This window comes from Lathyrus oleraceus, chromosome 3, assembly GCF_024323335.1.
Source record: "Lathyrus oleraceus cultivar Zhongwan6 chromosome 3, CAAS_Psat_ZW6_1.0, whole genome shotgun sequence".
In the NCBI taxonomy this organism is placed as follows: Eukaryota; Viridiplantae; Streptophyta; class Magnoliopsida; order Fabales; family Fabaceae; genus Lathyrus; species Lathyrus oleraceus.
Genome location: NC_066581.1, coordinates 355,042,749 through 355,059,679, shown reverse-complemented (window position 1 = coordinate 355,059,679; position 16,931 = coordinate 355,042,749). Strand labels below are relative to the sequence as shown.

The following is a 16,931-nucleotide window of genomic DNA, read 5'->3' as shown; positions in this document are numbered from 1 at the left end:
ATCATCAAAACCTTAGAGATAAATTTTAGACACAAAATCTTATTCTAACAACCAACACTTGAGGATTATCTATCCATAGGCCAATAGATTCAAAATATGGCGCATCAGGGTATAAACTATTGTAGAGGGGTATTTGTTACCTTATGATTTATTGACTAAATCAAAAGTAAGCATACAATTCGAGTCGCCACCGCATTTCTATTTATCCAAAGGAAAAGTTAGAAAGCGAACAAAAACCAAGTAAGAAGTTTTATCAAATCAAAAACTAATAAAAACGTCAGAGATTTGGGTAAGGGGGTTGGTTATGCAATGAGAAGGTTTTAAGCATCCAAAACATCCTTAGTACTCTAAGGGAGCCCTTTTTGCAAAGTGCATTGTAGGTTGGTATTTGCGAAAATATTTGTGCAAACATGATTGGGGAGATGAGAAAAGAATATACAAATTATTTACAATTTTGTTATTTGAATGGATAAACCTATTGCCTATGTACCATCACAAAGGTAGGATCAAAACCTCGTAGTTCGAGGTAAAAATCTCAAAGATTGGTGAATTGATTTGATCAAAAGCCTTAAGGTCTTTTGTTATCAAAGGGAGAAAACTCAACCTAAACCAACAATCCACCATGTGAGGAGAGCTTCAACATAATAGAGAGGGATCCACCCTATAATAAGTATGGAAGACTTATAGTCCAATCACTAAGGATAAGGTGAGGTTTACATCAACCACTATGATAACTCAAACCTAATGACTAATGTTTATGAGAAAGACTATAACAAAGCTGGCTATTGGAACCACAAAAACAATTTGAAGGGAGTTATATTTATAAATTAGAAGTATTCACAAAATGAAGTCAAAGTTGACTTAAGATTCATTCAAAATAAGTATTAATGAAAAGAGTTTGAAAAATCAAAGGCATATGGCCTAGGTTTCTAGTTTGAAAACAATGTCACTGTTTGCACAAAATGAGTTTGGCTTGGGTTAGAGTGGAGAGAAGAAGAGAAGGGCTAGTCCTAAACATGCAAAAATGAGATATGAGATAAAACCCTTGGATTTCCTTTCTTGAGATCATAAAGATGATTCAAGATGCTCCTTTCATTTAGACTTAGCAAGCAACAAGAAATCAAAACAATTAAACATTCAAGCTCCTAGGATCTCCATTGGTTTGTCCTTATCTTAACTTGGCTATTCATGACAATGCTCCTTCTTACTATCTCAAGTTTGGATTCCCTATCACACAAGAACAAACAATCAAAAATTTCACAATGCAATAAGAGGAATAAACAAAGGATGAATTTAGATTAGAGGTCATTTCAAGTCAGCTTTCAAGATTTAGCCTTCTAAAGGCATGAGGCCTAGTTGCTCTTCAACAAAGTTTAGCATTCTAAAGGCATGCAACCTAGTTGCTCTTGAACTCCATTAAGCATAGGAAAGGTCCTAATTCTAAGTCCTTTCTCCTTTTTGCATTGGATTCACATAAACAATCACCAAACAAACACAAAGCCACAATATATTTATTCACAATAATGAGCTCAAGTGAGCAAAAGGAAAATAGCATAAACATAAAGTATGAGCTCAAGTGAGCAAAGGGAAAAGGCAATATGAATAAATGAGCAAGAAATTAAATTGCATTCAAATAAATTGCAAGAATTAAATGCTTGAATTAAAGTTAGTGTTAGTAGTTAATGTTAGTGTGACATAAGGCAATTTAGTGCTATGTTAAGCAATCGTAAGTGGACTAATGTAGTAGTCACATCTATCTGAGGCTAGTCAATAAAACTATAGGCAAATAAACACAAGTTAGAGACCATGACTAGTAAGCCAAGCTCCTACAAGTTGCCATGCCAAAAGAAAAGAAGGAAAGCCTCGTATGAACTTTAGGTTTTTTGCTTGACCAAGAAGCGACCTATCTTGGACACAAAGAAACTCACTTGATCATTGATCAAGTTGAGCTTGATTTGGATCAAAGAAGGTTAAGCCTCCCATATGTCAAGACCAACCACAAATCATTAACTCATTGGCCAAAATAAAAAGAAGAAGAGAGATGAAGATGAAATGAATAAAAGAAGAATTCAAAAGAAATAATCAAAACACAATGATCAAATGTGAATCAAATCATCATCAACCAATGTAAAACAGAAGAGAAATGAAGATTAGAAGTCAAGAAAGGTCAAACATATTTTTGGTATTTTTTGGAATTGAAATAATACATAAAAAAATGAACAAAGTATGGTCAAACTTCAAATTCAATTCAAATCAACTTGAATAAGTCCAATTGAATCATCATAAGTCTAACATGGTCAAACAAGGTTTGACAAATTTTCTCAACATTTTTTGAAAACAGAAACTATTTTTAAACAATTAAAAATCAGGAAAAATAACACAAATGAACTAAAACCTCAAATAAATCTCAAATCAATTAAGAAATTGATGAGAATATTTTTCATAGACTTATCATCATCCATATGTGTTAAGAAAATATTTTTGGAATTTTTGGATTTCAAAAAGTATTTAAAATGAATTAAAAACTATAAAAAAACAAAATAATTCACAAAAAATATTAAATGGAATCAAACAAATAATTAAAAATCAGATTTTGAAACTAGATTTTAAAAGAAATTTTTTGCAATTGGTCCCATATTTTTTTGATTCCAAATAAAAGAGTTATGAATTTTTGAAAATAAATGAAATAAAAGAAAATAAAATAGAAATTTGAAAAATAGAAAAAATCAGGAGCGCATGATCAACTTCATTAATTGACGTGGACAATCAAGTGGTCCAGAAGCGCGTGCGCATGGTTATCATGAGTCAAGCGCGTTGCAAAACGAATTAAAAGAAGTCCATGGAAACAAAGGCTGAGATTAGAACACTCATGTGAGATCCAAAGGGCAAAACTCATCCACGTGGGGACGGTGGTGGAAACCACCGTATTGTCCGGTGAGCCAACAAAATCCGGCCACCAGTTGCAGGTTTTGCAACCTCAACTAAAATACACGTGCCTTATACCAAATTAAAGCTGGGGTGATGTACATCACCCCTGTAACCTTGGATTTCTCTCAAGATCTCTATGGAAGGAGAAATCTGAGATGGAAAATCAAGGTGTTCAATCTGAAATGCATCAATTCACAAAATCAAAGCCACCGTTGGCTTGCCTCTCACACGAGGACTTCAGAGAACCAAATAAACACAAGCAAATCACAATATATAATGAGATATGGATCAAAACAGTTGAGCAATGAACCTTTGAAGTGCATCTTTGATCAACACGATTCCTTCCAATTCTTGCTTGCAGTTTGATCTTGAGGTATGATGTGAATGCAAGGCTAAGGAATTAGTATTGAAGATCAACTGATTTTGTTGAAATTCAAACTTGAAATGAGAAATTAAAAATGAGAATTCCTTTGGTATGGTTAGGTTTCCAATTCTGTAGAGCTTCAGGTTGATTCAAGGATCAGATTTGAATGAAGCAAGACGTGTATTTATAGTTGGAGCTGATGCCAAGTGAGGAGAAACTCGTGTGCATGAAGCGTTGGGTCTTCCATGCATGGGCCTGTACAGGCGCATGTGAGGCCCAAAACCAATTGGAAATGAATGCTGAGCTCATTGGGAGGAGGTTTGGACGTGTAGTTTGCATTGCAATTGCTTGTGCATGAAGATTCATCATGAATTCCATAATTGGGTATAAATGTTCCCCTCTTCGAAAGTCACTCATGGAAAATCCAAACATAGGCATGTAGTAATGGTTGGAAAGGTCTTGACATAAGGAACAAAAGTTATGTTGGGCAAAAATCCATTTGGAGTTTGGAAAATTGTGAAAACTTGCCATGAAGTTTTGATGATGTTGAAACCAAGAATGGATATGGAGGTACTGAGCTTAGAATAGGAACCAGTCGAAATGATCATATATGAAATCACTACAAGAAAGCAACGATCTAGCTACTAAAATATAGCGTCGGTTCTGACTCCGACGCTCATGGTTACATTCGTCCATCTGTTGTCTCATTGCCATAATAAGATTCGTAGTGAATTTGGCAGTGTTTAGGAACCAAATCTCATCTCTAATTGGGGTTGCATGGTCCGACCAAAGTTTCTTATGGTCGGTCCCAATGCCAATAGTAGTGAATATGCATTTACAACCCATTCAACAAATGTCGAAAGGTTAGTACATAAGTTAGCCAATATTGATTTTAGCATACTATAAGGTTGTTCACGCCCAAGCATAGGCATTGTGAAACTGATAGTAAAGGGCCTAAAGTTGGCCATAGTTGGTTTGGGAGTCACTGGGTATCTAAATATTATCCCTTTTTGAGCTTTTGGCGGTACAATTGAGGTTGAAAGCATGATTGTGGTTGACTATATGTCCGTCATGCTAGCGATAGAGGGGATTGGTTCAGTCGAACTTGAAGTGATTGTGCCCGCCCTTGCGCTATTGAATGATTGTTCTTCATTGTTGTTGCTAGAAGTAACCATTTTCCTAACGTATCTCCTCTTTGGATTTCTAACTTCTTTTTTGGTTATCTTACTACTTCGGAATCTCATGCATACTCATAATATGAGAATTTTCTTAAATGAATAATTTTGCAAATAATTTCTTAAAAAAGAAAAGTATAAATTTTTTCACACAAAATGGTCCCACTAAGCATGCAAATTTGTTGATCCCAGTATATATTATGTGAAAATCAATGATTTGAAACATGTTTTTTTTACGTTGAAGTCAAAATGCAATAGAAACAAAGATAATTGCAATGACTGAAAATGAAATAAAAAATAATTGAAATAAAGTTCAATGAAGTAAATAACTGAAGATAAAAATCTTGATTTCTAAAAAATGGAATGCATGTATGCTCACGTATGTTCACTTATATAATTGTCTACTCAGAAAAACATTCCACTTCTCGACAAACTCTTATCCACAGTTCTACTTTTAGCTATAAACCCATTTACATATGAAATTTAATGCATTTTATAATTAATGCACATGTCAAATATATATAAGGGTTCAACTTACTCAAAATCATTGCCTTTAAATTAGATTTAATCGAATAACTAATTAATTAAAATACTAATTTGACCAATAGGTTATATTCATTTTAAAAGTTATGATTTAGAGTAATTTATATCCCATTATATATATATATATATATATATATATATATATATATATATATATATATATATATATATATATTGTTTCTTTTATTAAAATATAATAATTTAAATATTTTTATAATTTTTGTTTCAATCTTACAAGTAAAAAAGTTGTTGAAAATTCCGTAGATTTTATATCGTCTTTTTAAATTTTTGGTTAAGATCAAACGCAGATTTTGTTGCATATTTATATGTATATGTATGATATTTTCAACAATTTTACATGCATTTGTTGAAAAAAGAACCAGAGATTAATAACTATTCAACATGCATTTGTTGAAAAAAGAACCAGAGATTAATAACTATTCACTAGTTTTCAACGAGGATGTTTCAAAAGTATCGCATATATGAGTTTTATTCATTCAATATTGCATATATGAGTTTTATTTCATTGGTATTAAAGAGTACAATAATATCACTATCACTATGTATAACAACAACAAGTCTTAGATAAACATATACCACCTTTTTTATATCCGAAAAAAGAACAACTGTTTGTGCACTGTATATTATCTACGCAATCCTTACGTTCGAGGCACTTATATATTGGTTGCGGAGTCATGGCATCTAGATTTGTTATGAATCCTGCAACAAAAATAAAGATAAAGTTTAACAAATGCAATAGATTATGAGTTCAAATTACAACCATAAAAATAATGTTGCAATATCTCTGTAATTGAATTACACCACATTTTGTTTATGGTTAATTAATGAAAAAATAAAATAAAATAAATGATGTAAAAATAACTTGTTCTTATTACCTGAGAGCAAAGTAAAGGCAACACACAAAATTACCCAAAGTCGAGATTGATTGAAAGAAGCCATCGAGTAGAATTTCACTTTGTGTGATGTGTTTGTGATATTGATGTCTAGACTAACATATGCTCATTATATATATACACCGAACAATTATCTATCTTTTATTTTGATTTATTTATTCATATTAATTGTGGTCAAATAAGAATATTTTAATAAATAATGTATCTTTTTGAATTATTTATGGTAATAAAAGTCTGATAGGACAAGACAGTCAACCAGACGGTTCAACTATGAATCAGAACATTAGTTAATATGTTTGGATATGAAAACTAATTAAAAACTGGTAAAAAATCATATTTTTCTTTTAATTTATAAGATATATGATAATGGTTTTGTTTAATAACTTATTTTGAAATAAAAGAATGTTAAAAATTTAAAATGTGAAAAATATAATTAATATATTATAAGTTTTTGTTTTATTTTTATATTGACAATATGAAATAAAGACATTAATTTTATTCTTTACCACATATTTGTATTTGTATATTATTTTATAATATTATAATTTTTTTTATTTAAAAAATAAATAAAAATTAAATTAACTAATTATATTAGTGGAAAATAGTTTTTCCATATATAAAATATATTCTTTATCATCTATTTTAGCCACAAATTTTCAGAAAAATAATATTTAAAAAATAAAATATAGTAAATTATAATTGATTTATAATAATAATTATTTTAATATGATAATATTATAAAAAAATAATTTAATTATTTCTAACTTACATATATTTTTCTAGAGGTTTTTAAGATAAATCATTATTATTTTGATTATTCTGATTTTTGTTAAATGTAAAAATTAATTGGTCAAATATATATTCAAATATTTTAATTATTACCAAATAATTTTTTTTTATTTTATACAAAATATTAAAATGAATAAAAACAAGTATGTAGTAATAAATTATATGAGTATTGTGTTGTGATATTTTTGATGGTATTTTGTATTCTCTAATTATAAAAAAATTAAAGAAAATTAAAACCTATATATTTCTCTCTCTTCTATAGATGATATTTTCTCTTTTATTATTTTTAACTATTAGATTAAGGATACAAGTTAAGAAAGCCTCTTATAGAAAGTTTATATTGGAAAACACAATAAAAAAAATTAATTTTATTTTTTTATTAAAATCAATACACAATTTTCAAGATAATATTTCTTCATTTGATTTTTAACTTGTGCCCTAGAGGCACTAATTAACATTACCCTTATATTAATCCAACAATACATAAGTGCAGATGATAGAGGGCATGAGATAAAAAATTGAAGATCATCCAATTCATATATATATATATATATATATATATATATATATATATATATATATATATATATATATATATATATATATATATATATATATATATATATATATATGATAAAAATTAAAGTAAATAATGCATTTTATTAAATTATTTATGGTAATAAAAACCTGATAGGACAAGAGTCAATCAGACGGTTCAACTATGAATCAGAACTTTAGTCAATAAATTTGGATATGAAAACTAATTGAAAACCGGTAAAAAAAAATTAGAAAACCTGAGGTTTAAACGATTTTGAAAGTTAGACTAGATTTTTCTATTAATTTATAAAAAAATATAAAAAAATGGTTTTGTTTTTTAATCAAAATGTTACTTCATTTCATTTCTTTATTCCTTCTTTAATCACTCTAGTACACATTTAGGTAAACCAAATAAAAAAATCAAAGTAAAAACTATTTTTCAATTCCTGTATTATTCTCTATTCATTTGATGAAATAAAGTGAATTTTTTTTATCAAAGTGAATTTTGTATAACAATTTATATTCAATAGATTATTTATTTATTATTATTTATTATATTAAAATGAAAATCTTTGATTTATCCGGCATATTGACCGTTACTTTTAGTTTAGAAATTTTGCTTATCATGTGTAAAAGTTAAAATTAATTATTTTATTATCTAATAATCTGCAATTTTTTATCATAAAAAAGTGATTCATTATATTTTAGATACTTTTATGTTATTTATTTATTAATACTTTTTAAATATTTTAAAATAATTAAATATACAATTTTAAAACTATAAAAAGCTGTAAAAAATTAACTAAACTACTAAGTGTTGATTATTATTTAATTCTCAATAATAATTTCCTACCACTTTTAAAATATAATTACTCCTTTGTATTATTATTCTTATATATTTATAAGAATTATTTATTTACATATAATCCGTTCAATTGTTATACAACCCCGAAAAAATTTTAAAATCTTGAATTCGTAGGTACGCGGATTTATTTTCTAGTCCGATTTTGATTATCATCCATTTATATAATATGATAAAAATAAAATTCTATGTAAATATTAAACTAAATAAATTTAATCATGGAAGTATCTAATATCAGCAAGATAATTATATATATAAAATTTCAAAAATATATAAAAGTATGTTATCGAGTATATATTATTAAGTATATTTTAAAGAAAAATATATAAAAGTATGTTATCAAAAATCTTCAAAATTTAATAATATCTCAAAATTCAATGATTCAATTTACTTAATTTATAATTTACAAAAATTATTAAAAAAATGTAAATGTAGAAAGTTTGACTCATTTTAAAGAGATCTGATATATATATATATATATATATATATATATATATATATATATATATATATATATATATATATATTATATATATATATATATATATAATATATATATATATATATATATATATATATATATATATATATATATATATATATATATATATATATATATATATATATATATATATATATATATAATATATATATATATATATATATATATATATATATATATATATATATATATTATATATATATATATATATATATATATATATATATATATATATATATATATATATAATATATATATATATATATATATATATATATTATATATATATATATATATATATATATATATATATATACTCGATATATATATATATACTCGATATAAAAAAATTATTAAAAATTTTAATGTTTTGGTAAATTATAAAAGTTTTATACTTAATATATATATATATATATATATATATATATATATATATATATATATATATATATATTATATATATATATATATATATATATATATATATATATATATATATTTGTAAATAAAGATTCGTTGATATGAGGTGGAAAGTTAAATTTTTATATGAAATATCAGTTGTTAATATGACAAATATTATACGGTAATATAAATAACCTATTTTTTTAGGAAAAAGAAATGACCAAATATTTTTTTATATTATTTGATATAACCATTTGATTCAATCATATTAAGATTGAGATTTTGTTTAAGTTTTTTAAACATCCAATAGATGTTAACAAATCCCGATTATATATATATATATATATATATATATATATATATATAATATATATATATATATATATATATATATATATATATATATATATATATATATATATATATATATATATATAATGGTAAGAAAAATTATTACTCTTTAGATTAAAAATAAATGGTTGAGATTAAAACGTTTATTTAAGGAAAATATGTATGTCTCTTTTATCATTCACTAGCGTTCAGACGGGCACTCCCGTGCCCGTCTGCCCGCTTTTTTTAATGCGCACAGCAGAGAAAAATAAATATTTGTTTTTCTTTTTATGAGGTTTCTACTATAGGTCGCATTAAAGCACAATATTATTACATTTTGAAAATGGTAAATAAAGATATTCAAAATTATATCGAAGCATGCAAAGTAATATTGATACTGTGCAATCAATGACGTTCTTTAAAAGGAATGCCGAACATGAAATCTCTATTCGAAGTATTTTCTTTTTCTCTGCAATTGTTTTCCATAGTAAAGAAAAAATGTAAGACTCTTAAATTAGAATTTTTTTAGAGAAAAAGATAGTAAAATTAATAGTAAGTTGTGTAATATAGCTTTTGCTTACCTTATAAAGATTCGAATCAATTCTTCGTACATCCCTTTATCAATGCGCTCTTGAGATTTAAAAAACTACAAATACATGACGAAATGTCATATTATAAAAGAAATACATTCAGAACATATGTCTCGTTTGAATATAATATGGTTTATTGCGACACAAATAATATCTGAAGAATGGAGATACTTTGTTTTAGTCTAGATTTGGTAGAACAACAATTATGACTTGTTTCTGAATTACCTGGATTTCTGGTAAATAAGGAAAACAATGGACTTAGTAAATATATATGATTTTATTTACATAAACCACAAATAGCAGTTAAATTCATGCATTCAAAAATAAAAAACCTCTCCATCCTTTGAGATATTATTTCTCTTTTCACCATTTTCCAAAGTTGTGTTTTATCTGTTATCACTGTGGAGCTCCAACCGGTGGAGTAAATTTTCAAACGTTTGACCTATTTCAATGAGGATGATAAAAATGTTACTGAAAGAGTGAGGAAAGTGCAAGAATTTTTTTTATACGTATTACGGAAAAGATAAATACACTTTATTGTCGAGTTTGTCGATGGATGAAATACTTTGTTCATCCTTCCATGTGTTCCATTTATCTTCAAAGTCTGTTATCTAAAATTTATTGCATAAGAATAGTGAGAATAACTATCACCCCATTTATATCTAACATAAAAGCATAAAATAAATGATTAAGTATAACTTACTTTCATGTTGAAGCAAGTTTCAACATTCTTTCGTCTCAACTCCTTACATAATTGAAAGATTTCATCGTGTTCTAGTTTGGCTATATATTAAAGCAAAAGAAAATTATATTTAGTTATTATATATCTATGATATAAATAATACAATATAAGCCTGGTATGTCGTGTAACCAAAATGGGAATCAACGTGTGAGCAATTTTTTCAATGTACTTGATAAATACCTGCGGGTGCGATAAAAGAATTTGTTTGTAGACTACATTTTTTGTGTAGTCACCATCTTCTCCTTTCAATTTTCCTTCCCTGGTTAAAACTCTTGTTGTAGTCTGTGAAACACCCCTGGATAAAGCCACATATAACTGTCCATGACTAAAAACATGTCGTGGAAGATATATTCCAACATTTGGAATGGTTTGTCCTTATGATTTATTTATTGTAATTGCAAAACTTAGCCGCACAGGAAACTGCTTTCTACTAAGGACAAAAGGCAGACCATCACTTGCAGATGTTTTTATTTTAATTCTAGGCAAAAAAGAACGTTTTCCTGCGTTGCTTCCTGTTAGGATTTCCACATCCAACATATTTATAAATAAACCACGACATAATAGCCGGGTCCCATTACACAATCCATATATAGGATCTAGATTTCGTAATAACATCAATGGTGCACCCTTTTTTATCTTTAGAATATGTGGTGGCAAACTACCTTGTGCAATTGAGTTTAAGAATTCTTGCTGGTATAAATTATGATTATCTCCTTCAACCTCTTCACACGATAACAAATTATGTTCTTCTCCTGGAAACTGATCGATAATCATATCATTCAATTTCTGGACATCATCATTTGTTGGTGTCAAAATAGCTCTTTGTACCATATATGGGGCATCCCAACCATGCAATTCTAAATTAGGAAAAATATGTTGGATAAGTACCTGTATGGAATGTTCACCTTCCCATGGGATTGCAATATGTAAAGGTAACCTCACCATGTCATCTGGTTTGGTAGGTTCAACACCATCACCAATGCGAATAAGAAATTCTGCAAACTCTTGATCATGCAATGATCGCATATTTTGACGCAAACGCAAAATCTTGGTATGATTCCATAAATGAGACTGAACAATACACGCTGAAATCATTTGTGCCTTAGTACCTTTTCTTACAACAGGAAGAACTTGACGAAAATCCGCCCCCCCCCTGATCAGAACTTTTCCACCAAATGGAGCATTGTTGCTACAAATGTCTTGTAATGATCGATCCAAGGCTTCCAAACAATTTTTGTTTGTCATTGGTGCTTCATCCCAAATGATTGTGGCAGCAACTCTAATGAGATTTGCAAGATCCTTTTGCTTTTCAATACCACAAATGGAACTCGGTTGAATATCAATAGGGATCTTAAATCGAGAGTGTGCAGTCCTACCACCGGGTAACAATGTTGCAGCTATACCAGATGATGCAGTTGCTAAGATAATTTCTCCTCTACTTCTTAAACTTGCCATTAATGTTCTATACATGAATGTTTTACCTGTTCATCCTGGACCATCAATAAAAAATACCCCACTGTGTTTTTGAACAATTACATTCATAATGGTGTTGAATGCAATCATTTGATCATTATTTAACTTAGCAATAGATTCAATATCTTCATTGGGGATATCGATCGCTAACTCCTCTTGTGTGATACTTAGAACTGCACCTCTGTCTATTGTATTAGGGGGTAAAGATGGGAGATCATAATCATCAATCTTTTTACCGTGAAGGTTTAAGAGTTCATTCAAGTCCTTCAACAACATATTAGTTAAGTCTGATTCCACAACATTGTTAGTTGTTTGATAATCCTCTACCATATGTGTAAAAAACTCATTCCAAAGGCCTCTAACATCAGTAGGTTCACAAAATATTAAAATCGTCACGAATAACCTTCGTAAAGCATATGGCAATCGGAGACTCGTAGCCTCAACCAAACAATCATGAATACTATGATCAGTCTCTAGAAATCCCCTATCCTCGGCTGGTTTTTTGAATGTATTGAAAGTCATGCCATTATTTGTAAGAAGATATTACCAACTGGTTGGACCTGTGACATGCGATAACAATAGTCGCAAGTAAAACTTATCTCCCTCCGAAGGTGATACCGTATAGATTCTCCCGATAACTTTTCTTGTTGATCGCCTACGATGCCATTCCATACCCCGCTTGTTCCAACAATAATGCTCTGGGATATCTCTATACAGATACTTTCTTGCTTTTGGATCTCGTAGATTCAATGCAAATAATTGTGTGAGCATTGTTTTGGAGTTGCGCTCATTATTTAACACATCTGCAATTTGCTGATGATCATAAAAGCGCACTTGATGGCGGTTCGGCAAGTGGATCTGCAATCTTTCAACCGAAGGATATAATCGGTAAAGAGTGAATCGAAATATTTTTCATAATGCCTCGGGAGCACAAATCCATCTTGCATCAACATATTGTTGAACTTCATCCATGTATGATCCTTTATGAACCTCCATAGCCACACGATCAGAGCCCTTGTACACATATTTGTATAGATACTTGATACTTTTAATGCTACTACAAATCTCTACATTGATGTGACAATCATACTTTAACAGTAACCAAGGGTTATAAGGAACCACCCATCTATTATCGACAGACCTATCTCTACCTAACGATACAGACTCATCAAACCTTCTCCTATACTCGGGATATGAGTCAGCGCCTTGACGTGTTTCATCCAAGAATTGTTTGGAATACCTTTTTTTTACAATGTCCGTCTTTCATACATGGAGACTTTCGGTTGATTATGCCGCAAGGTTCGTGGATCATATGTCTTACAACAGCTTCATGAAATTGTGGTTCACATTCTAATTTAGGTATTTATGCTCTTACCATACTATCATAATCTTTTGGGTCACGCAACTTATCGTTACTTTCTAAGACCAACAACATACGCACATGCGGCAGTCCTCGCTTTTGAAATTCAGTGACATACATGTAGCTTTTAACTTTACCCAGGACTCCTTTATTAATAACATCATCCTTCAATTTCTCAAATTTCGAACGAAATATTCTTGTTAGCAAATCTGGACGATCTTGTGGTGTTTGAAAAGGCAAAAGTTCTGATGTTATCTCACTCCAAGAAGGATTGCATGTCATTGTTAGAAAAATATCTGGTTTACCGCCATTAAGAACAATGGCCATGCCATCTTCATAACGTTGTGTCATGTCTCGACGACCGCCAATAAATGATGATGGCAATATTATTCTTTTTCCAATGTTCTCTACGATGATTCATGAAATGCATTAGTATTAGAATATATGAATTATTAGCATTAGAAGTACAACTAATTATTAATCTAAAACTGTATATTTATGCTATATGAATTTGTACATGCATTAGTTTCACCAACATGCAAAGCATCATGTAAACCTTGGTACAGTTCAGAATGTATATCACCTTGGTGCTCTTTAACCCACCTTAATCTCCCTGATTCAATTTTGACATAATCTCCCTGATTGATCATTTGGGCGAATCTACAGTTGATTGAAAAAAATGTCGGTGTTAAATGTAAAGTTTTTTAAACAACACTTAGCTAAGTAGATTATCTACTAAAATTAATCCAAATTTACTTGAAGCATGTAACTGTAATATGCTCGACATGACACTCTTCGTCCATTGCAATTTGTTGTGTTGATGTCCCAACCATGCGTCCCAAATGGAAACAATACAGGGTATTGTAAAGGATCATAATATCCCTTTGTCTCTTGAACTTTCTTGAGATTTCCATCACAACGGATGACATTAATATCCCTTCCATAATCCATAGAATCTGCATCACATCCAACAATAATTGCCGCAAGTTGTTCAGCAGTTGGAAGATTGTATTGATGGTGATTACTTGGACGCTCCTTAAGTATGAGGCTACATTCACTGATATTTGGAAGTATTGAAAGTTGCTTGAACCTAATTACAAAAGGATTAAACTGATGGAGCATTTTCTGTAATTTGTGATCTACATTTTGGTGCAGCTGTGGATTTTCCTGCATTCTATTATGTAGCTCATTATCGGTGTCGTAGATGTATAGTTGTAAGAAACGCGGCCTGACACCCTCATTCGGATAGAAACCTCCTATGTTATGGTAAAAAGCACCTTGAGCACGAAATGTGTATATACCACGACTAGATGCAAGAATATTCTCATCAACATGAACACCAATTGAAGTGAATGAAAGCACATGGTTATAACTTCGAATATGTTGCCTAAAATGTTTTCCTTCAGCTGAACCATCCAAAAATAATTGTTGCAATTCTATAGGAGCATCAACTCGTGAGAATGATACCTTTCCACCATTACAACACGTGTCACGTGATTCATGATGAAACAATCTTGCATTGCAGTGTCTACAGGTAAATGGATGAGGCAACCGGGATTTTGCCATCATCATATTATTTTTGAAATTTCGAGCAATATTGTGCTTTGCTCGAAAAGCATGTCCTGATTCCACAGGCAGGAGTTTGATATTGATTACTAAATATTATCTAAAAACTAAAATACAAATAAAAAATATATGCAAGATGCTTCAATTAGTATATTTTAATATTGCATGATTTTAAATTTTGATGTCACATGAGCAAATGCTACATTTATTTGAAGCAAAATTTTTACGAACATACCTTGAGGACGACGTGATAATGCACCATTTTCTCTGGCGTCCATGTTAACATATATATTACTGCATCCTCCAAAGCTTCATCAACATCCATATCATCTAATACAAAAATAATAATTAATATATATACATTTGTAAAAATTAATACTCGCATACTTAGAACTATATCATTTATACCTGTATCGGATTGACTCGTGTTGTTTCGTTGATTAGGTGATGTGCAATTACGATCTGCGGGTTTAAATACATAAAATAAGATATGACGAAAGCGAACAAAATTATGAAATGTAATATATATATATATATATATATATATATATATATATATATATATATATATATATATATATATATATATATATATATATATATATATATATATATATTAATAATCACCAACCAAGTGCAACATCATTAACATGTGTAATTCTACTTGGGCCGGCTTCACTGTCATGAGTTCCTTGAAAGTGTGATCTTGGAAAAGTCATATTTGTAAAATTTTGAAATGAACCTCTCGACTGACTGTTTATAGGGCGAGATGTTTGAGCTTGTTTCTCTTGCTCTTTTCGCCGCCTATAATTTTCACGTCGTCTCGACAAATTGTTTTCTCTCTGCTCGTTGCTTATATTTTGTCTCCTCTTCCTTTCATTTTCGGACCTTCTTGACCTCTGTTGTTGACTTGGTATTTGACGGGTATTATTTTCCATTTTATTAATGTAATTGTCAACTGGAAACTATACCGAATCCTCTACAAAAACATAAAATTAAAATAAAAAAAAATTATGAAAATTAAAAAAATAAGCATGAATAACATATAATCATTATATTATTCTATATACTATTTTATTAAGTTATATCATTATATTATGCTTATAAAAATTTACATAAGCATATAATCAAATTATTAATAAACATAAACATAACTTGATATGGTATTCTATATACTATTAGCGCAGTAAAAAATAGTATATAGAATAATATATGCTTATATGAAAATAACTTGATATAATCATTATATTATGCTTATAAAAAATGCTTATATGCTTAATAAAAATTATGAAAATTAAAAAAATAAGCATAAATAACTTGATATATTATTCACTTGATATATTTTCATACTATATACTAATTTAACTTGATATATTTTCATTCTATATACTAATTTAACTTGATAAATAATTTATCTTAAAATTAAAATTAAAAAAAATGGTATTCTATAAGAGAGAACAAAGTCAAAATGCAATGCAAAGAAAACGAGAGTGATACTTTTCTTCTCTCTAACACTTTCTATTCCCTTACATTTTTAAATTTCTTTTTATCTCTTTTGGTTACTTTTCTAGAAACTTTAAATTATTTCAGTAACTTCAATTAAGTCATGCATCTTTTTCATGTTTCTGCATTAAACTTTGAGGGTTTTTATGAGAACACCACACAATTTCAAGTATATTATAAATTTAAATATGTTGTTGATTTCCGCAAATAACCTACATAAATGTTGCATGACGTACATAAATGTTGATAAATATTTTAGTGAGATTTCATTTCCGTTTTTTTTTCATATAATATTGAATTTGCGCATTCAAACTAATTTTAATAATTGAATTATTTCTACTTAATCTAACC

The 16,931-nt window shown here is 28.8% G+C and overlaps 2 protein-coding genes and 1 long non-coding RNA gene across 5 annotated transcripts in view; all 3 read right to left on the bottom strand.

Moving 5' to 3' along the window:
* Positions 1–6,032, bottom strand: part of LOC127129256 (uncharacterized) — a 29,620-nt gene extending 23,588 nt beyond the window's left edge. Inside the window, exons 1-2 of one of the 3 annotated variants that reach the window (XR_007806253.1) lie at positions 5,907–6,024; positions 5,472–5,730 (exon numbers count right to left, since the gene is read on the bottom strand). This is a non-coding gene — a long non-coding RNA (uncharacterized LOC127129256). Of the gene's footprint in view, positions 1–5,471; positions 5,731–5,906 lie in introns of those variants that run through there. The other 2 variants (XR_007806252.1, XR_007806254.1) reach the window with 2 other exon arrangements.
* A 3,719-nt stretch (positions 6,033–9,751) lies between these two features.
* On the bottom strand, positions 9,752–12,133 carry LOC127131263 (uncharacterized). The gene is made up of 5 exons (XM_051060191.1): positions 11,341–12,133; positions 10,640–10,719; positions 10,470–10,547; positions 9,928–9,992; positions 9,752–9,815 (listed from the first exon to the last, which is right to left on the bottom strand). Exons 1-5 carry the CDS (start codon positions 12,131–12,133, stop codon positions 9,752–9,754), a joined length of 1,080 nt encoding a protein of 359 aa, XP_050916148.1.
* Positions 12,134–13,063: 930 nt separating this feature from the next.
* Positions 13,064–15,355, bottom strand: LOC127131262 (uncharacterized). Its single transcript, XM_051060190.1, has 5 exons — positions 15,313–15,355; positions 14,268–15,133; positions 14,068–14,149; positions 13,527–13,918; positions 13,064–13,411 (listed from the first exon to the last, which is right to left on the bottom strand). The coding sequence occupies exons 1-5, from the start codon at positions 15,353–15,355 to the stop codon at positions 13,064–13,066; spliced, it is 1,731 nt and encodes a 576-aa protein (XP_050916147.1).
* Between the last annotated feature and the right edge of the window lie 1,576 nt (positions 15,356–16,931).